The 23,125-nt window shown below is 41.9% G+C and overlaps 1 protein-coding gene across 1 annotated transcript in view; it reads left to right on the forward strand.

The window, feature by feature from the left end:
* The window catches only part of ptpn18 (protein tyrosine phosphatase non-receptor type 18), a 56,076-nt gene extending 36,093 nt beyond the window's left edge, over positions 1-19,983 (forward strand). Inside the window, exons 11-16 of the mRNA XM_083657106.1 lie at positions 2,257-2,328; positions 8,850-8,920; positions 12,300-12,425; positions 12,961-13,166; positions 14,846-14,935; positions 18,565-19,983. Coding sequence (XP_083513232.1) covers positions 2,257-2,328; positions 8,850-8,920; positions 12,300-12,425; positions 12,961-13,166; positions 14,846-14,935; positions 18,565-18,638 — 639 coding nt within the window. The 3' untranslated portion in view covers positions 18,639-19,983. The remainder of the gene's footprint in view (positions 1-2,256; positions 2,329-8,849; positions 8,921-12,299; positions 12,426-12,960; positions 13,167-14,845; positions 14,936-18,564) is intronic.
* Positions 19,984-23,125: the final 3,142 nt, after the last annotated feature.

A 23,125-nucleotide genomic window follows, 5' to 3' on the forward strand; every position in this document is an offset into this window, starting at 1 on the left:
TGCACCGCGCATGCATGAATGGGTCCGCCATCTTGGACAGCTACGTACGGTAACACCTCTGGGACAAACCACATTAGAGTTGATTTTGGCACTACTTTTTTTCAATATTTTATTTTCAGTTTTTGCTTAGAACAACAAGCTCAGACAGTAAAAGGAAGAAAAGAAAGAAGAAAGGCATACATACGGTATATACATACATCTGTACAAAAACGGGCTACCAGCTGTGGAAAGTGCTTATGTGCTTATAAAGCACACATGGGCAAAATACGAATTGAAATTGCAAAAAAAAAAAAAAAACAGTGCACCTTAACGCAACATGCAAGATACCTGCTGAATAAGTGTCCAAATGTTCATGTCATTCTGGCCAATACTCCACTTCTGTTATAGCATTTCAGTCTGGAATATGGAATATCTTTCAATAATCTTTATGACTAAAAGGTTAAAAGTATCTCATGTGTAAGAAATGACTGTTCTACATTGAAGTAGAAATTTTAATAATTAACTCGTTGGTTTTGGATTTATTTAGCTTCAAGAGTGCATGTTCGTGTGACCCTCAACACAGGCTTTGAGAATCCCGGCCACTTACTGATACTTATGCTTAAATTAACCCACTCATATTCTGGTTTATTTCAAGAAAAATATTTTGGCTAGTGGGAATTATAATTGGCTGGTAACTTTAAAATCTAGCAGCCATATTGGCAGGTGGTCAAAAAAGTTAATTTCAAGCCCTGCAGGGAGAGCAGGTGGTGACATAGGAGTGAGTGAGAAAAGGATCAAATATTGGTGTTTAAGACTGAATAATGACATCACAACTGTTAATTTAAAATGAGTTATTCCTCTAAACCTGTTTTCAAATGCCCCAAATTCTTTGTGCTGCTGCCGTTCGGGCCTCAGCAAAATCTGGCGTTTTACGCAAAGGGGCCATGAAAAATCTGCTGGGCGAGTACTTGTCATTTTTAACCTTGTCAAAGTAGGCCAAAAACGGGTCCCAGATAGTTGAGAATCTTTTAAGCGAGTTGACCCAGAACCCTGAGTCTCTCGATCCGTATGACAGAGATCATGTCCGTCAACCAGAACTGAAAGGAAGGTGAAGAGGGGGACTTACATTCCTTCAGAATGAGTCTTTTGGCGACAGTCGTCCCCTGTGTCAGAGGCTGTTGCACAGCTGTCGTGGAAATCAGAGAGGACTCCGAGCAGCCGAAGATGGCGAGTTCCCAGAATCCCTTTAGCACAGGGCAGAACCAGAAGGTATGAGACAGTGTGCACTGCCCTCTGACATAATTGTTTCCGGGTTAGAGCTCCCAGCCGTCACAGTGCTCAACAGCGCCACTCTGGTCGAAAGCTCGGTAAAAAATAATATCACCAGCACAGACTTCGGATGAAAAGAGGCATTTATGAGCAGCGTCGAGCTTTCTAACCCCGACGTCCAGAAGCTATGAACTCTTCTTCTCAAGTAGGTGGCTTTGAAATGTTTCTGTGACACTTGTAAATACGTGCGTATCGCTGATTTAGATAACGTGGGAGGCAAAGTCGCAGGCAAGTCTATGTATGCAGACGGGACTCTTGTAGGGTACACGATGACGTGATACCTGGAAAGAGTTGTAACGGAGCTAAATAACTGTCAAACTAAATGAATGATTCAAAACGGTTGTAATGTTGTAATGATACAAAGTTGAAAATCGGCGGAGTGTTCCTTTAAGAGCATTATTGATCTAAAAGTCTGCTAGCTGTGATGCTAATTTTCGCCATTCAAGAGTCCATAGAGTTAGGCTATGCTAAAAGCATTAGCAAGCTAACAAGTCCATAGAGTTAGGCTATGCTAAAAGCATTAGCAAGCTAACAAGTCCACTAGAGTTTTTACTAAAAGTATTAGCTCTCTGAACTAATTATTTTTGGTTGGTTATGAATGAAATTGTGATTGTTGTACAAGAGAAGTTTGTAAATTGGAGAATTAAGTTGATTTCAGAAGCTTTACTTGAAAACGAATGTGTTTTTTCCAACTGGTGTTGCCGTACTTAGCTGTCCAAGATGGCGGACCCGCTCGCGCATACGAGATGCCGCTTGGGCAGTTTTGTTGCTTTGAGGCCTGAAATGATAACCAGTGAAATCTGTTTTCACTTTCATTTAAGATAGAGCCGAAAAAACAAGGTTCAAAAATAAAAGATATACATTACTGACTCTCTTTATCTCTCTCTCTCTCTCTCTCTCTCTCTCTCTCTCCCTCTTTCTCTCTCTCTCTCTCTCTCTCTCTCTCAGGAACAGTACCAGTTCATTTTCTCGGCTGTGATCTGTCTGCTTGAGAGATCCCTGCAGCAGTCAGCTGGCAAGGTAACACACGCATGCACGCGCACACACACACACACACACACACACACACACACACACACACACACACACACACACACACAACAGTACTGACCCAACGCTGGAAAATGACCAGTTTCGACACTTCCCTTCTCTCTCTCTCTCTCTCTCTCTAATGTATCTCTATCTCTCTCTCTCTCTCTCGTTCTCTGGAGAAAGGTCAAAGCCCACTCGCTGTCTCTCTCCATGAAATGATGGAGAGAGACAGTGAGAGAGAGAGAGAGAGAGAGAGAGAGAGAGAGAGAGAGAGAGAGAGAGAGGAGAGCAGGGAAAACAGGTGCAGAAATGAGGAAGTAGCTCTGTCGGCTCCTCCCTGTATGCAAATGAGCTGCTGGAGCTGATTTGAGGGCTGAATGTGAGAGACAGACAGAGTGAGAGAGAAGCAGACGGAAGTGGAAAGAGCGAGAGACAAAAGAGAAGTAGCAGATTCCACAATAGTTAATCTATAGTTAATGTAGTTAATCTGGAGTCTATAGTTAGCTTAGTGTACACTTAGTTATCTTAGTGTACACTTAGTTGATCTGGAGTCTATAGTTAGTTTAGTGTACACTTAGTTAATCTGGAGTGTATACTTAGCTTAGTCTACAGTTAGTTCATCTGGAGTCTATAGTTAGCTTAGTGTACAGTTACTTAATCTGGAGTCTATAGTAAGCTTAGTGTACACTTAGTTAATCTGGAGTCTATAATTATTTTAGTGTACAGTTAGTTCATGAGTCTATAGTTAGTTTAGTGTACACGTGGTTAATCTGGAGTTTATAGTTATCTTAGTGTACAGTTAGTTGTCTGCTGTGTTTGAAGGAGTAACTGCTGTAATGAGACTACTCTGCTGACGGGTAGGTCTGTTTAAAGCTCTGTGTGCGTCTGGTACAGTCTTGACTTGTGTCTCTTCCTCAATGATAAAACCCCCAAATCTGTGCTCTGTTGTTCTGACTGGAGTTAAAAAAAAATAAAAAAAAATGAGACTTGTTTTTTTTTTTAATATCTTGTCAGAATGTGCCTTGCTGCCTGCCATTCGTTTGATGTGCTTTAAGTGACACAATACTCTATGATAATAAGAATCACTATAATAAATAACCGACAGGCGTTTACAAAATGTGAAATAATAACATGAAAGTGCAGGACGGCATGACGGCTGAGTAAGCCCTCTTTTACTTTACAGTGTCACAGCTGGAGCGTTACGTTTCATTGGTCGCCAGAGGTGTCACTCACCATCTCATCCCATGATGGGACAGAAGCACAACGAACGTTTCCGCGTCGAGCCTTCATCAGCGTTGTGCTGTGTAAGGCAGACATGACGACTAAATACATACAGACCTTCATCAGCGTTGTGCTGTGTAAGGCAGACATGACGACTAAATACATACAGACCTTCATCAGCGTTGTGCTGTGTAAGGCGGACATGACGACTAAATACATACAGACCTTCATCAGCGTTGTGCTGTGTAAGGCGGACATGACGACTAAATACATACAGACCTTCATCAGCGTTGTGCTGTGTAAGGCAGACATGACGACTAAATACATACAGACCTTCATCAGCGTTGTGCTGTGTAAGGCGGACATGACGACTAAATACATACAGACCTTCATCAGCGTTGTGCTGTGTAAGGCAGACATGACGACTAAATACATACAGACCTTCATCAGCGTTGTGCTGTGTAAGGCGGACATGACGACTAAATACATACAGACCTTCATCAGCGTTGTGCTGTGTAAGGCGGACATGACGACTAAATACATACAGACCTTCATCAGCGTTGTGCTGTGTAAGGCGGACATGACGACTAAATACATACAGACCTTCATCAGCGTTGTGCTGTGTAAGGCGGACATGACGACTAAATACATACAGACCTTCATCAGCGTTGTGCTGTGTAAGGCGGACATGACGACTAAATACATACAGACCTTCATCAGCGTTGTGCTGTGTAAGGCGGACATGACGACTAAATACATACAGACCTTCATCAGCGTTGTGCTGTGTAAGGCGGACATGACGACTAAATACATACAGACCTTCATCAGCGTTGTGCTGTGTAAGGCGGACATGACGACTAAATACATACAGACCTTCATCAGCGTTGTGCTGTGTAAGGCGGACATGACGACTAAATACATACAGACCTTCATCAGCGTTGTGCTGTGTAAGGCGGACATGACGACTAAATACATACAGACCTTCATCAGCGTTGTGCTGTGTAAGGCGGACATGACGACTAAATACATACAGACCTTCATCAGCGTTGTGTTGTGTAAGGCGGACATGACGACTAAATACATACAGACCTTCATCAGCGTTGTGCTGTGTAAGGCGGACATGACGACTAAATACATACAGACCTTCATCAGCGTTGTGCTGTGTAAGGCGGACATGACGACTAAATACATACAGACCTTCATCAGCGTTGTGCTGTGTAAGGCGGACATGACGACTAAATACATACAGACCTTCATCAGCGTTGTGCTGTGTAAGGCGGACATGACGACTAAATACATACAGACCTTCATCAGCGTTGTGCTGTGTAAGGCGGACATGACGACTAAATACATACAGACCTTCATCAGCGTTGTGCTGTGTAAGGCGGACATGACGACTAAATACATACAGACCTTCATCAGCGTTGTGCTGTGTAAGGCGGACATGGCGACTAAATACATACAGACCTTCATCAGCGTTGTGCTGTGTAAGGCGGACATGACGACTAAATACATACAGACCTTCATCAGCGTTGTGCTGTGTAAGGCGGACATGACGACTAAATACATACAGACCTTCATCAGCGTTGTGCTGTGTAAGGCGGACATGACGACTAAATACATACAGACCTTCATCAGCGTTGTGCTGTGTAAGGCGGACATGACGACTAAATACATACAGACCTTCATCAGCGTTGTGCTGTGTAAGGCGGACATGACGACTAAATACATACAGACCTTCATCAGCGTTGTGCTGTGTAAGGCGGACATGACGACTAAATACATACAGACCTTCATCAGCGTTGTGCTGTGTAAGGCGGACATGACGACTAAATACATACAGACCTTCATCAGCGTTGTGCTGTGTAAGGCGGACATGACGACTAAATACATACAGACCTTCATCAGCATTGTGCTGTGTAAGGCGGACATGACGACTAAATACATACAGACCTTCATCAGCGTTGTGCTGTGTAAGGCGGACATGACGACTAAATACATACAGACCTTCATCAGCGTTGTGCTGTGTAAGGCGGACATGGCGACTAAATACATACAGACCTTCATCAGCGTTGTGCTGTGTAAGGCGGACATGGCGACTAAATACATACAGACCTTCATCAGCGTTGTGCTGTGTAAGGCGGACATGGCGACTAAATACATACAGACCTTCATCAGCGTTGTGCTGTGTAAGGCGGACATGGCGACTAAATACATACAGACCTTCATCAGCGTTGTGCTGTGTAAGGCGGACATGACGACTAAATACATACAGACCTTCATCAGCGTTGTGCTGTGTAAGGCGGACATGACGACTAAATACATACAGACCTTCATCAGCGTTGTGCTGTGTAAGGCGGACATGGCGACTAAATACATACAGACCTTCATCAGCGTTGTGCTGTGTAAGGCGGACATGACGACTAAATACATACAGACCGGAAATACAATCAATAATTCAATGAAGGTCTATACAGGAAATGTGTAGATGTGTAAGCCCACAGATTGAAGGATGTGAAAATACTGTTACAAAATACTAGGGCTGTCAGCGTTAACGCGTTAATCACGATGCGTTTAAGGGCCGACCATAACGCGTTATTTTTTTTAACCGCGTTAATCGCATGCCGCTATTTTGTCCCTTCGTCACACCCGTACTTGTAGTCAAGCCGGTCGCAGCGGTTTCCTGTCTCCTGCCTGTGCAGGCATGGAAGAGAAAGACAGCAATACGCTTCTAAATGGCTCGTTTTACCTAAAAAAAACTCCCAAATGGCTCAGTGGACAAGTCAACAGTAGTTTGCGCCTTGTGTAAAATGGAATTAAAGGGTTCACTGAAATACATCGAGTTTGAGCTATCACCTAAAAGCGAAGCATACCAGAGCAGCTAGCATCGCCGTAGCCTCAATGCGAGACTCATCACTCATTCTTCCTTCAGAGTCTCGGATGCGCGGGTCCTCTAGGCACTGGGAGGTCGGCTCCAATGGCTTCACACGATATACACGTTTTATATATATACACAGTTTCCAATACCGAGCCATTATTTACATGGAAGTGCCAAAGTTTTTAGCTCAGACACAGCCTTTCTTCGGCTGTGTCATTTTGGGTTTCGACTGCTCCACAGCGCCACCACCGGAAGTATCGGTTCTGGACCGTGTACTGCACCGTTTACAATTGTGCATTTATTTTCTATTCAATATATATTTTGTAGACATTGTTACCTCCTGTCTACATTGCACTTCTATTGAACTGAAAATAAATCTAAAATTCAAGATCACAAACTACATTTATTTGCATTAATTTGATTCCCAATCATGACACACTGGTAAGAATGATTAATATCTAATTAAAAATGCTTTGAAATGCAAAATAATGGCATTTTAAACATGCGATACAAAGATGCGATTAATCGCGATTAACTTCGCGATTAAGAAAATGAATCGTTTGACAGCCCTACAAAATACATGTTATGTAAACATAATATGACACTTAAGGAAATACAAAATCTTATCATAGAAATACATACAATTATAACAACCTCACTCAGACATGCTCTCACATCGGCCCCTGAAAGCATGAACACCCTTGAATTGCACAAAACAAAAATAGGTTAAAAAAGCGACCTAGCCAAGGAAGTGCTTTATGATATTTCATGTGACATAAAATGCGTTGAAATGTAGTGTTTGTGTAGACCACCAGATTTCAACTCTCAGTTACACAATGAATTGGACAAATACCAATTCACACAGTATCAATATTGCCTCTATTTCAAGCTACAACAAACGTTTTAACAATATGATTAACCAAATTGTGTTTTTTGACACGTTGACGTTGTAACCGCATTTTAGAAAAGAGGCTGAAATTAGGTCTTAGATGTTCAAACACAATATCACCCGGATTTCTTTTTGTGCTCGCTGGGTGTGTTTACATAACATGTATTTTGTAACAGTATTTTCATATCCTTCTCCAATCTGTGGGCTTACACATATACGCATTTCCTGTATCCACCTTATTTCTGAATGCCCCGCTGTAAAATAATTATGAATGAATGAATGAATGAATGAATGAACTGTTGCTCTTGGTTGGTCTGTTGGTGGGAGGATTACACTGGAAGAAGCACCCATATTTCACGTAAGACATCATGGCAGCTAGAAATAAGTTGTATAGACCTTCATTGAATTATTGATTGTATTTCCGGTCTGTATGTATTTAGTAGTCATGTCCACCTTACACAACACAGTGCTGATGAAGGCTTGACGCTGAAACGTTCGTTGTGCTTCTGTGCCAGGTGACTTATTACATTTTTCAAAGGACATTTTGGAAGCTGGCCTGCTTCTTCTTTGCTCTTTGACTTGTGTTGGCCCTGCACCCTGCCTGTGCTGTGCTCGCATTCGCTGAGTTTGGACTTCTTACCGGAGAGTAACTCGACTGGTGCAGCAGACTCTCCGCTCTGTATAGGACGAATCAGCGTGACGTCACAACAACAACAAATCCCCCAGAAATGCGGAAGCCCGCAGCAGTTACTAGTATGAGTTGTGCCAAAAACTATACACGGCATTGCTTATATTTTGACATTCTGAGTGAGAGCAGAAGTAGCCCAAGAGTCTGATCTATAATATATGCATGTCGTGGTAAAGTTGTGTGAACTGTCATAGTTTTTAAATTATAAACCGCACACCGCTAGAGTGAGCACTCAAGGCTGGCTCCTTAGGGTCCCATTGCCGTATAAAAAGCGTATTGCAACAAAGGAACACTAACCAGCAATCCCAATGCAATGCAGTCACTTTGTGTTTTTTTGTTGAAGACAACCAAAGTTGTTTTACTTGAGCACCTTGTAAAGGTGGCAAGGTTTTCAAGTGCATTTTCTTTCAAATTTAGGCTGAGATTCTACTATCCGTGTTTTGCAGAAACATTAAATCTAGACGTTTTATTCTGACGACATAAAACTCTGCAGTTGACTGTAGCTTTCCCACTGCCACCGCAGTGACAACAGAGTCGCGTGCTGCTGCAGGTCACAGAGCAGACGGTGGGTGTGCTTTCACAAATACTCCAGGAAGTCACAGCCCCAGACTGAACGGCTTCAGCTGTGACTGACTGAGCAGAGACAAACTCAACTCAACTACAGCTGAACTCTAACTCAACTAACTCAACTAACACTCAGCTGAACTCCAACTCAACTAACACTCAGCTGAACTCTAACTCATCTAACTCAACTCAAAACTCAACTACCGGCGGTAACTCAACTAAAACTCAACTAACTCAACCGAACTAAGCAGTTTGTGTTTGTGCTGCAGCTGAAACAGGCAGCGTGCAATGAGCCTGAGCCACTGAAGAGACCAGGAGAGACAACTAGCACCACCAAAAGGTACAGTATCTATCTATCTATCTATCTATCTATCTATCTATCTATCTATCTATCTATCTATCTATCTATCTATCTATCTATCTATCTGCTATCTATCTATCTACAGTATCTAGCTATCTAGCTATCTAGCTATCTAGTTATCTATATATCTATCTAGCTAGCTATCTATCTATCTACTGTATCTATCTATCTACAGTGTATCTATCTATCTTACATGCATACATACATACATACATACATACATGTATGTATGTATGTATGTATGTATGTATGTATGTATGTATGTATGTATGTACATGTACTGTATGTATGTATGTATACATACGTATGTATACATACATACATACATACATGTATGTATGCATGTATGTATGTATGTACATGTATGTATGTATGTACATGTACTGTATGTATGTATGTATATATATGTATGTATGTATGTATGTATGTATGTATGTATGTATGTACAGTATGTATGTATGTATGTATGTAGGTACGTACATACATACGTACTTATGTACATACATACATACATACATACACAGTCAATTCATGTAAATCCGCTGCCTATTTAACGCCTATTTAACTCAGACTGTAAATTTCATGTAAAGTCAATGTAAATTCATAATGTCCACTGAACACTCATGTATATATTGTATATATATATATATATATATTTGATTTGATTGCATTGCAACATTGTGATTGTCCTTTAGTTATCTTTCCTACTTCTTATCTCTGTACATTGACCTGAACGCTACGCTGCGTACTGACACTAAAGCCCGACACTCACAGGGAGTGAATGACGTGCGTCAACATCTGTCCCTACAGCGCACTGCAAGCATCAGATCTGAAATGTAGACACCACAGAATGACAGAACCATCACTATTTGGGGGAAAAGGCCACTCATTTATATGAATCAGGCACAATTGACCGATTAAAAAAAAGTTGTTATACCGTAGTTTTGAGCCCCTGTCATAAGCCTCTTCTAAACATGAACTGCAGATTATAACCGTAGAATCAGGTCTCCGACTATCCGCCGCAGTTACCCTGCTAGACATGACTCAATAAACCGCTTAATCACTTAAAGGTAAGGTAGGCTACAGAATAGGCTACAATTCTCTCCTCTGGATCAAATGATATGTTTTGAATGCATTTATTCCTCTAGTCGGCTATTCTTCTCAGAGATCGACTTTGCAGCAGGAAATATAGCCTATTTTGTTCGGCACGTCATTCTGAGCACGCTTGAGATAGAGGCTGTTGGATCATCCTACCTGTCTGTCTGTTGGTCTGCCCTGCAGAGGAGGAGAGAGAAAAGGCAGCACTGCGGGGGGAAATGATGCAATTCTGTCTAAACTTATTCTAATCTCATCTCATCATGACATCCAGGGATAGGCTATGTTTTGCTAGCCGATGTGTTTAGAACATGATTGTCACGTTGTAGTCTTGCTAGTGTAGCGTATTTAGCCTGCTGTATTTAAACTGGTGTGAGAGTTTGAGGAGCACTACTTATCGGGGATGGAAGTGGGCAGAGAGGGAGGGGGGGGGAGCTCAGAGCACTTTGGTCGCTGCTGGAACCTCATTTGACGCTCCAAAATGGAAACAGGTTGGGAGTGCGGTCGTCAAGGCAGTTTGACGCGTGTCAGAACGCTCTTGGTGCGTGTTCGGCCGTTTAAAATAATGGCATCTATGCGTTTGGGGCTTAAGACAAATTCCTCGTATGTAACTTGCATAATTTTGTGGCAATAAAAGTGTTTGTGATTGTGAGAGACAGACAGGCAGGATGTTAAGTTAACCACTTTCACACCCTTCCTTCCCCTCTGCCATCCCTCCATTCCCACGTTACCATGGAGACAGAGGAGAGGAGAGGAGAGAGGAGAGGAAACAGAGAGAATAGTGGTTCTCAGTGTGGGGGTTCCAGAGGGTCCCCAGCAAAACTGATAAATTGTTAAAGGTCATGATTATTTAATTTACAAGAGGTTAACACAATTCGATAATGCAGAAGAATGACTGTTGTGATCATAGTTTCTCTCTTATCTCTCTACCTACAATACAGACAATCATGGACAAGCTCATAACTGACAATAAAAATAGTCTCAAATTTGGGTCTGAGGGACAAAATCTCATCAGATGGGGTCTGTGTCTAATGTGGACTGGATTAGATGGGGTCTGTGTCTAATGTGGACTGGATTAGATGGGGTCTGTGTCTAATGTGGACTGGATTAGATGGGGTCTGTGTCTAATGTGGACTGGATTAGATGGGGTCTGTGTCTAATGTGGACTGGATTAGATGGGGTCTGTGTCTAATGTGGACTGGATTAGATGGGGTCTGTGTCTAATGTGGACTGGATTAGATGGGGTCTGTGTCTAATGTGGACTGGATTAGATGGGGTCTGTGTCTAATGTGGACTGGATCAGATGGGGTCTGTGTCTAATGTGGACTGGATTAGATGGGGTCTGTGTCTAATGTGGACTGGATTAGATGGGGTCTGTGTCTAATGTGGACTGGATTAGATGGGGTCTGTACAGTATCTAATGTGGACTGGATTAGACGGGGTCTGTGTCTAATGTGGACTGGATTAGATGGGGTCTGTGTCTAATGTGGACTGGATTAGGGCCCTTGATATGAAGGTAGAGAATCACTAGAAAGCAGTCAGTCTGTCTCTCTGGTTAAACCACACAGCTGTCTTGCTTCACCAGCAGCGTTACCATGGTGACTGCAGTCACATGGCTGCAACAGGAAGTTGAAAGCGGAGTGACTTCCTGGTGAGATGTAAATGTGCAGCAGCTTCAGATGACACACTCTGCAGGAGACATGAGGAGATTTGAAGCTAAATGTATACCCGGGCGTTAACGCCCTCGCCGTGAGAGCCTGCTGGCGTACAGCGCCCCAAAAATATATATATATATGACGCACCGTCGGGTCGACATGGCTGACATGAACAGCACAAGTATATTATAATGTAGATGGAGAGATAACAGGAGAGAGTGAAAGGTATTACCAAGTATATGCAGTACATTCTCTCACTGGGCTAACTTCTAGTCATTGAAATCATAGTGAAATCACACTATTACTCATTTTGCTGGAGACTCCCCTGCGACCCCCTCGTCAAGCTGACGTTCGAGTATATAGGTCGAGTGTGACGTTGAAGCATGTTTCTTGCTTAAGATCACTTGTGACCGACGTATCTGAACCGATCACTAGTGACCCGATATGAACCAATCACTCATTATGCAATATTTGCCTCCACTTCAAAACTTTCACTTGAAGAAAAAAAATCCTTCTAATGCTACTTTCACACAGGCCTCGATTGAGTGGTTTTACCTGCTATCTTACTGACTCTGGATATTATTGATCTTATTTCTGTCTGTATCCAGTTCTTCCCAGCGGACTGACATGAACGATACGTACGCTGTGGTCAACAAGCCCAAACAGCCCCACCCACCCTCCACAGGCCCCGCCCACTCTCCTGTAGCCACGCCCAGGTCCAAGGATGGAAGCAGGTAGAGAAATGTTCTATTGAAATCTCAATATTAAAAAAGTAGAACAAGATGAATTTTGTCCTTATCTCTGAAATAGGAGTGTGTTAAAGTGTTATTGCATTCGCTGTTGAAACAGGATGTTGTTGCGGTATGTCCTGTCATTCAAAACTGTAAACCAATCAGCTGTCAGAGAGAAAGGCATAAATCTGTGAAGTAACACTAAAAATAGATTGAATTCCAGGAAGTACATGTAAAAGCAATGCGAGTTTTATATAAAAATACAACTTTTGTTTTGTTTTGTTATAGGTTTATATTATGACATGGAAAATGAGATAACATTGTGATTTTAAAAATTGCTACTTGTAATATAATTATTATAATTATTTTATCAATCCGTTTGCCCGTCAGCTTCAGTTATTCAGATAAGATTTCATTTTGGAACCCACCTCTTTATAAGCTTCAATGAATGGAAAATTAACAAACCGATTAAACAAATCTTCCTCTTTCTGCTCCTGGTATTATAATAGCTCTCGTCTCCTCCTCTTTTTGCTCCTAGAGCCACGCCCCCCTCCCATCTCTATGACAACGACTCCTCAGGCGCTGTGGCGGCCCCCATCTACACTGCAGTCAAGCCCCGGTCTCGGCCAATCAGCTTGTCTCATTCTGCCACACCCATCTATGACAAACCAGAACCAACCAATCCCAGGCTGGGGGAGGGACCGGCGTTGCTAATCGACAACAGCGCATATTCACTGGTGGCGGGTAAGGAGGGAAGCAAGGGAAGGTTGTAACGGAAGGAAGGAAGCAATAAATAAAAGGAGACAGAGGTTTGAGAGTGGCTGTCACAGCTGTCAATCATGATGTCATACCCCTTTTTATAGAGAGCCAAAGTCACGCCTACTTCCTGCTACAGCACACCAAACAGCATCTGAGTATCCTGTTTGAATTGTGCCAGAGGTACACATGTGATGTTTGTCCATTTAAAAGATAACTTTGCATGTCAAGAAAGTCACCGTTTGTCGTAAAACTGAAACGTAACCTTTAGTTTTGTATGAAACCGCTCAATCAACTACATCTCTCGTCTCGCACAATATACATCACCCCAACACCAACATGGCCTGCCGGGAGAGAAAGTTAGGACGATACTGGTTGTTTGTAGTACTTCTAATTTATTTATAGTGCAACAGTTTTACCACAAACTGCGACTTCCTTGATTTGCAAAGTTATCTCTTAAATTGACAAACCTCACATGTGTACTTCATGGCACAATTCAAACGGGATTAAAAATATATATTGTATCTCACCATTCACCACCATAGAGAGCCGCAGGAATGAGTCCGGAAAACATGGATGCTAACACTCCCGGTTCTTCACTGTTTTCACCTATGGGATTTTTGAATGGGTTTTTGGCGCAATGCTTCAAATAAGGTCTGTGGTTAACGCAAGCATATTCAAACGCGAACCAGTGTTCAGCAGGATAATCTTCACACATGAGGACCACTTTTATGAGTTTTGAAGCTTTTACATGCCGTTAAAAGGGCGGCTAGCTAGCAAACGGCTAAATGAGACTACACTGTTGAGTCGACGGGGATATTATACGTCAATAACGTCATCACTTCAAAGGACGAACACGGAAATGCTCTTTCCCTCACCTGGTTCAGCCCGGGGTAATCAGTGCACAGCAGTGCACACATCAACAACACTCCAGGTTGAGTGGTGACGTGACGTGGAAGCCTATGCGACACTGTGTGTAGTTCTGGATTAGCTTAGCACAAGCTTTTTACTTCAAGGGCTCGCATTTACACTTCAAAACTCATGAAAGTGGTCCTCATGTGTGAAGATTATCCTGCTGAACTCTGGTTCGTGTTTGATTAAGCTTGCGTTGTCCAGAGACCGTATTTGAAGCATCGCGGTAAAAACCCATTCAAAAATCCCATAGGCAGAAACAGTGAAGAACCTGGAAGTCCGGGACTTCCGCGTTCCGACTACAAAAATACGTCATCCCTGTGGCTCTCTATTCATATTTTCTCTAACGCCGGGTGGTAAAGGGCTCTTCCAGAAGGGGTGTGACTTTGGCTCCATATCAAATAACAAACCTGTGAGAAAAATGAACACTTGAACATACAGTACCTAAAATGACAGAAACCATCTTTGGGAAAAATGTATTTGATGTGTACTTAGATTTTATAGTTTGGCTTATGTGGCATATGTCCCATCCGCTAACATGGAGGGGGGAGGATTCATGACCTACACTGCAGCCAGCCACCAGGGGGCGATCAAGATGTTTTGGCTTTTTGACCTGTCATGACATCCATCTTTTATACAGTCAATGTTCAGTTCATGTATTTAGATACAATTTCAAAACCTTAAGATAATAATGTCCTGAAGACAATATATAATGACAGAGTGACACACTGATATTTATTGTCCTGTTCTTCCAGATGAGCACCAGTCATCAGTAGATGATGATTATGAATTTGTTTCCCGTCCGATGGAAGACGTGACCAACTACTGTCCAGCTGGAGGCCTGGGTCAGTATGTCTGTATGCACTGCTGTCCAACTCTAACTACCTCTGTATGCACCGCTGTCCAACTCTAACTACCTCTGTATGCACTGCTGTCCAACTCTAACTACCTCTGTATGCACCGCTGTCCAACTCTAACTACCTCTGTATGCACTGCTGTCCAACTCTAACTACCTCTGTATGCACTGCTGTCCAACTCTCACTACCTCTGTATGCACCGCTGTCCAACTCTAACTACCTCTGTATGCACCGCTGTCCAACTCTAACTACCTCTGTATGCACCGCTGTCCAACTCTAACTACCTCTGTATGCACTGCTGTCCAACTCTCACTACCTCTGTATGCACCGCTGTCCAACTCTAACTACCGTAAATTCCGGACTATAAGCCGCACCTTTTTTCCCGTTTTTTGGCCTTTTTTGGCCCCTGCGGCTTATATAACGGTGCGGCTTATCTATGGATTTTTTCCAAAAAAAAAAAAAAAAAAAACTCTCTTTTTTAGCACTCTTTCTAACTATAAATCCACTTCTGTTTTAATTTCCTCTCTTGCCCTCTTTTCACCACACTGTATGACACTGTATGACACTGTATGACACTGTATGACACTGTGTGCACTGTAAAAAACAACACAGGTGGTGTTGTGTTATGTTGTTTTGTTGAAATGTTAATAAATGGGAGCTTACATATGGTAATTAAACATTAAAACACAATAAAAAAATAAAAAAAAATACCATTAAAACACCCGCGGCTTATAGTCCGGTGTGGCTTATATAAGAAAAAAATAGTCAACTTTGCAGGTGCGGCTTATACACCGGTGCGGCTTATAGTCCGGAATTTACGGTACCTCTGTATGCACCGCTGTCCAACTCTAACTACCTCTGTATGCACTGCTGTCCAACTCTAACTACCTCTGTATGCACTGCTGTCCAACTCTAACTACCTCTGTATGCACTGCTGTCCAACTCTCACTACCTCTGTATGCACTGCTGTCCAACTCTAACTACCTCTGTATGCACTGCTGTCCAACTCTAACTACCTCTGTATGCACTGCTGTCCAACTCTAACTACCTCTGTATGCACTGCTGTCCAACTCTAACTACCTCTGTATGCACTGCTGTCCAACTCTCACTACCTCTGTATGCACTGCTGTCCAACTCTAACTACCTCTGTATGCACTGCTGTCCAACTCTCACTACCTCTGTATGCACTGCTGTCCAACTCTAACTACCTCTGTATGCACTGCTGTCCAACTCTCACTACCTCTGTATGCACTGCTGTCCAACGCTCACTACCTCTGTATGCACTGCTGTCCAACTCTCACTACCTCTGTATGCACTGCTGTCCAACTCTCACTACCTCTGTATGCACTGCTGTCCAACTCTAACTACCTCTGTATGCACTGCTGTCCAACTCTTAACTACCTCTGTATGCACTGCTGTCCAACTCTAACTACCTGTGTTCCTGCCTACGTCAGTATGTCAGTATGCACTGCTGTCCAACTCTAACTACCTGTGTTCCTGCCTGCGTCAGTATGTCAGTATGCACTGCTGTCCAACTCTAACTACCTCTGTATGCACTGCTGTCCAACTCTCACTACCTCTGTATGCACTGCTGTCCAACTCTAACTACCTGTGTTCCTGCCTGCGTCAGTATGTCAGTATGCACTGCTGTCCAACTCTAACTACCTCTGTATGCACTGCTGTCCAACTCTAACTACCTCTGTATGCACTGCTGTCCAACTCTCACTACCTCTGTATGCACTGCTGTCCAACTCTAACTACCTGTGTTCCTGCCTACGTCAGTATGTCAGTATGCACTGCTGTCCAACTCTAACTACCTGTGTTCCTGCCTGCGTCAGTATGTCAGTATGCACTGCTGTCCAACTCTCACTACCTCTGTATGCACTGCTGTCCAACTCTAACTACCTGTGTTCCTGCCTACATCAGTATGTCAGTATGCACTGCTGTCCAACTCTAACTACCTGTGTTCCTGCCTGGGTCAGTATGTCAGTATGCACTGCTGTCCAACTCTAACTACCTGTGTTCCTGCCTGCGTCAGTATGTCAGTATGCACTGCTGTCCAACTCTACCTCTGCTCCTGCTGCATGTCTCACAGGCTTTACAGAAGGGGTGCCCAAACGTTTTGAGATGAGAGCTACTCACAAAAACTTGAGCTACTTCTTTTCCCCTTGCCCCCCCCCCCCCCCCCCCACACACACACACACACACACACACACACACACACTACGTATTTAGCACATTTTAACAGCACTATATTATTTATTTAACATTATCTAATAATGTTGTTTGTGTTAAATACTGTAGATAGAATTAGCTATTACATGAGTGGGATTTAGTTTACGCATAAAAAAAAAAAAAATAACATTTTGGATTTCTTTGGTGAGCTACTTTTGATGGAGCGAGATCTACCGGTAGATCACGATCTACCTATTGTGCAGCCCTGCTTTACAGGGTCACTTCAGTCATTTAGTTCCTGAGTCCTGATCTCTTCCTCCTCCTGGAGTTCTTGGACCCACACAGACAGTATTGTCTCCAGTCTGTTTGTGGCTCCACAGAGAGTCAAGAGGAGAATCAGTTCCTCCCACAGAACTAGATAGATCGGTCATTCTCATTCAAATCAGCTTTCCAAACACTAATGTCAGTTCACCAGACCACATGGTTTAATAAAACATCTAAACACAACAATATCAGATGGGGGACCTTGGGACAAAATCTGTTGACGTTCATCTGAATTATATATATGTACATATAATGTGACCGGAAGGTCGTCGGTTCAATCCCCAGGACTGGCAAGATAAATCTGGGTGGGGAAAGTGAAAAGGCATTGCTTGCCCCTCCCTCATTACCACCACTGAGGTGCCCTTGAGCAAGGCCCTTAACCCCAACTGCTTCAGTGAAGCTGGTCAGTGGCCAACAGATCAGACTGTGGTTGTACTGGTCAGCTGGTCAGTGGAGGAATACCGTAGTTGTACGGTTGGGAGAAAAAGCAGTGCCGAATGAAACTGCTGTTTTGCGGAAAAGTAAAGCGCTGAAAATTGTCAAAATAGAGCGTGCATGTACACAGATATCGATTTGTTTAGGTGGCCGTTGTTTTAGGTGCTAAATTACGTTTTAGTTGTTCGATGCTGCGCCCCGCTTCAAGACCACTGTACCTAATTAAGTTAGTTTATCTTACTAGCTGATAGGACCCCACTTCAATCAAACCGAACTATCCCTTTAAGGTTAATTTATGGTTACTGTGGTGTGTCACATTGTTGTGGGGTCTGTGCGGGCGAGTATGGCACTCCCCAGGGGGTCTCAAAGAATGAAACCCCACAGAGGCCTACTAAACGCTGCAGACAGTTCCGAGGCTGCCTAGGGTTAGTTTAGTTAGTTAGGGTTAACAGCGTATTTGTTGTTGACAGGGGTTAACTTTATTTTATTTTATTTTATTTTATTTTATTTTATTTTATTTTATTTTATTTTATTTTATTTAACCTTTATTTAACCAGGCAAGTCATTAAGAACATATTCTTATTTACAATGGCGACCTGGCAACAGCGTATTTGTTGTTGACAGGGGTTAACGGTGTATCTGTTGTTGACAGCGGTTAACGGTGTATCTGTTGTATTCTTCAGGGTTTAACAGTCGTATTCAGAAGCCCAAAGGACCCAGGGATCCTCCTGCTGAGTGGAGCCGACTGGAGAGATGAAAGACCTGGACTGGACAAGACCGGAGACTGACTGGACTTTATCTAAAACATGTTGTTAAAAAAAATCGAATATCAGTTCCATAGAAGTGAATATTTCCACCCTAAATGGAACAGCGATTGAAAGAGTATCCTGCTATAAATACCTTGGTTTCTGGCTGGATGACAATCTATGCTTCAAAAAACATATTTGTGAATTGAGTAAATCATTGAAAGCAAAACTAGCATTCTTTTACAGAAATAAGTCATGTTTTACTCAATATTGCAGAAAACAAATTGTACAGTCAACGTTTTTATCTGTGATAGACTATGGTGATGTGGTTTACATGAACTCTTCCGCTTCTACCCTTAAACCTCTAGATGCAGTCTATCATTCCACACTTCGTTTCATAACTGGTGATGCCTTTAGAACATATCACTGTATAGAGAGGCAAAGTGACCACCTACTTCCTGCTTCAGCAGTGTACCAGAGATTTTTATCCACCATTTATTTTCCCATAGACATTTCGTAAAATGCTTATAAAAAATAGTTTTACCTCGTCAAACCAAACGGTTCAGCTATATTTAGAATCGGGAGAGACCATAGAACATTTCACTCAGACCTAAACTTAAAAAAAACTACACTGAAAAAATATTTTCTTTAAATCCGCAATTTCTTTACGTTTTGGTCCAAGTGAAATGTTATGTGGTCTCTCCTGTTTCTAAATATATCTGAACCATTTGGTTTGAACAAGTAAAGCTATTTTTATACGCATTTTACGAAATGTGTATGGGAAAATAAATGGCGGATGAAAATCTCTGGTACAGTGCTGAAGCAGGAAGTAGGCGGTCACTTTGCCTCTCTATACTGTATGAGAAAGTTAGCTGGCAGTCCTTGGCAGTAAGGAGGGAACGGCACTGTATTCTATTCATCTACAAAGCACATCTCTCATGTCTTATTAAGCACAAGTCATCATCACGCTGCACTAGATCCAAAGACTTTTTGGTTCTTGAAAACCATCGTGTCCACTGACATTGGGAAATTGGCTTTTAGTTTACGATGCTCCACACAAGTGGAACAATATACAAAAACTGACTCAATTAGACAAGCTAGTCCCTTTTAATCAATTCAAATCTCTGTTGATTGACATAGAGCAGTGTGAATGTGTATGTTTTCGTTGATTTATTGTTGCGCCTCTATTTGGCGCTTTATGTTAGATATGTATGTTTTCTTACATTCATATTTTCTATGCTGTTGCTCCTTGTGGATCACCAGAATAATATATAGGCATTTTACTGTAATACTTTCTATGCTGTTGTGGTTTTGTATTGTAAGCAGGGCGTCCTTGTAAAAGAGAGCTTGCTCTCAATGGCCTTTTCCCTGTTTAAATAAAGGTATGATAATGATGATGATGATCTGTTAGACTGGACTACACCGGACTGAACTAGGATTGAACTGGGCTTTCAGACTGGACTCGACCAGAGAAGACTGCAGTAATACCTGCACTGGATTATTAGACAAGAATTTAATGAATAGACTTGACTGGAGTGGACTGGATTACACTATACTTGAGTCTACTCTAGACCATCAACTGGAATGGACTGGACAGCTAGAATGTTCTAGACCTTACTAGACTATTAGACTGGACTTTCAGACTGAACTGCATTGAAATGGACTATTAGACCAGACTGGCCTTTGAGACCTGGACTGGCTTTTATGACTGGACTGTATAATTGGACTGGACTGTTGCTCACTGTTAAAACCTTCTGTGTGATACATTCCTACTTTACTGTTTGACTGACAGTTTGTCTGTGAAAACGCTTTGATGTTTTTCAGTATTTTTGCCCAGGAGCCTTCATGCAAAGTGTCTGTTCCAATAACATTTATATCAGGGGTGGGCAATTATTTTTCATGGGGGGCCACATGAGAAACACAGATTGTTGCCGGGGGCCGAACAAATATAGTCATGCCGTAACGCAGGGATGGGCAACTTTGATGATAGAGAGGGCCACAAAAAAATGTCCTCGCTCCCAGAGGTCCAGATTTTGCTGGGGGCCGAACGGCGCCAGCGCCAAAAAATTGGGGCATTTGAAGGCAGGGTTAGATTCAAGATTCAAGATTCAAGATTCAAGATTTTTATTGTCACTCCGTAGTACAAGTATCACGTGTGAAATTCTTGTGCTGTAGACTCCGTTACAACATAGTGCAAAAAAAAAAAAGATGTATAAATAAAAAACAAGAGGCAACGAGCAATAGAGCAGTAAGACACGCCACAGACAGTGGCGTGTTCACTGCCCATATGTGCAAATGGCATGAACATACTTTAACCCTTGTACCCTGCTATCTTTTTATAACTCATCTTATTGTTGGTCCAAGCGACTACCCAACATATGAATAATTAATAAGATTATTATTAATTTCTTTCCAAACATTTTTTTTATATTTTTTTTATTCATTGGTAACTTCATCCCTCATTATGTGTACCAACATTTCATACTTAGTCAGAACTTTAACCCCTCAAATGCCAGTGTCCAGTAGTACTGTAAGTACAGTAAAAGTACAGTAAAAACACAATTTCCCATAAATTTTTGTTCCCATAAATGCAAAGTGGATTTTTCAAGGGGGGGATTTCATAGCCTGGGATAGGTCAAAGATTGGCAGCAACATTCAGTATACAATGTAATTTCTATCTGTAAATTCAGATTACTTTTGTAATCAGATTACTTTTGTAATCAGATTATCATCAGTGATGTCGTAAGATGTTTTTGGTCACTAATGATGTCACTGATGACATTCATAGACATTGTGACATCATCAGTGGTTTTCATATTTACTGCATGATTTGAGCCAAAAAAGCAAAAAGTGCCTGTTTAGGACTTCCAGACTTTTTCCCCAAAAAACACAAATGAGCTTTAGTCCAGCATCTATCCTGGTCTAAAGGCTTCAAATTAGTAGTGTGCACTGTAAAATTCTGCTTTTGAATATTTTCCCATGTTCGGCATACAGATCAATTTCCTGTACATTTCATGAAAACTGCATGTAATTGGTTGTTGTGCCAAAACTGGGGGAATAGGGGGAAATAGCGAAACACAATAGAAACTAGTAATTACAAGCCTTGACTCAAGGTGAGATGTGTAACATCAGGGAAATAATCTTTTTTGGGGAAAAAAGCTGGAGGTCCTAAAAAAAGTGTTGTTTTTGTTCAAAATTAACATTGAAACCAATGGGAAAACTATGCAATGGACTTTGAGGCCATGTAATTCCCCCAAATTTTCAGCCAACCACAAAATTCTATTTCAAGGTCAAATTTCAAGGTGTTTGGTCCAGGATGATAGAATAAAAACATAATGTGAGTGCATTTTTTTTTTCAATGGCTGGAGGTCCCAAAAAAGTATGTTATAATGGAAGTCAATGAGAATTTGCGGTCCATGCAACAACCGCCAACAGTAAACCTGTGAGTATTTTCGCTACAGGAGGCCACGAAGTGTTCTAACATGGTGAGAGGGAGACTTTTGTAAAACACACAGAAAAAAAGACCTGAGCACACTATTAGCCTCAGACCACCAAAAATGTCAAAACCCCATCCGCGCGAGTGTTAAAACGAGCCAACCGTTGGACTAACAGGGTACAAGGGGACATAATTAAACATAATAACATTCTGTTAGGTGCAAATAGCGTATACCTAATTAAACATACTATTGAACATTAGTAATACATAATGGTGGCATCTACAGTGCGGTACAGTACGGCTACTACACTATTTGTATATGTTAAGGAGTCTCGTGGCCTGTGAGAAGAAACTGTCCCTCAAGCGATTTGTGCGTGCTCTTGGGATTAGAGGAATAACTAATTTTAAATTAACAGTTGTGATGTCATTATTCAGTCTTAAACACCATTATTTGATCCTTTTCTCACTCACTCCTATGTCACCACCTGCTCTCCCTGCAGGGCTTGAAATGATCTGTTTTCACCACCTGCCAATATGGCTGCTAGATTTTAAAATGACCAGCCAATTAGCATGTCCACTAGCCAAAATGTTTTTCTTGAAATAAACCAGAATATGAGTGGGTTAATTTAAGCATAAGTATCAGTAAGTGGCCCGGGATTCTCAAAGCCTGTGTTGAGGGTCACACGAACAAAAATGCACTCTTGAAGCTAAATAAATCCAAAACCAATGAGTTAGCCTAATTATTTTAGTTTTTACTTAAATGTAGAACAGTCATTTCTTACACATGATATTACTTTTAGCCTTTTAGCCATAAAGATTATTGAAAGATATTCCATATTCCAGACTGACATTTTATAACAGAAATGGAGTATTGGCCAGAATTTCACGAACATTTGGACACTTATTCAGCAGGTATCTTGCATGTTGCGTTCAGGTGCACTCTTTTTTTTTTTTTTGCAATTCCAGCACGGGCTGCACAGGAGGCGCTCGCGGGCCGCAGTTGCCCAGGTCTGATTTATATGAACTAAAATATTTTTAGAATGTATAATTAAAGGTTTGTCT

Source organism: Poromitra crassiceps (genome assembly GCF_964638095.1).
Source record: "Poromitra crassiceps genome assembly, chromosome: 20".
NCBI classification, from domain to species: domain Eukaryota; kingdom Metazoa; phylum Chordata; class Actinopteri; order Beryciformes; family Melamphaidae; genus Poromitra; species Poromitra crassiceps.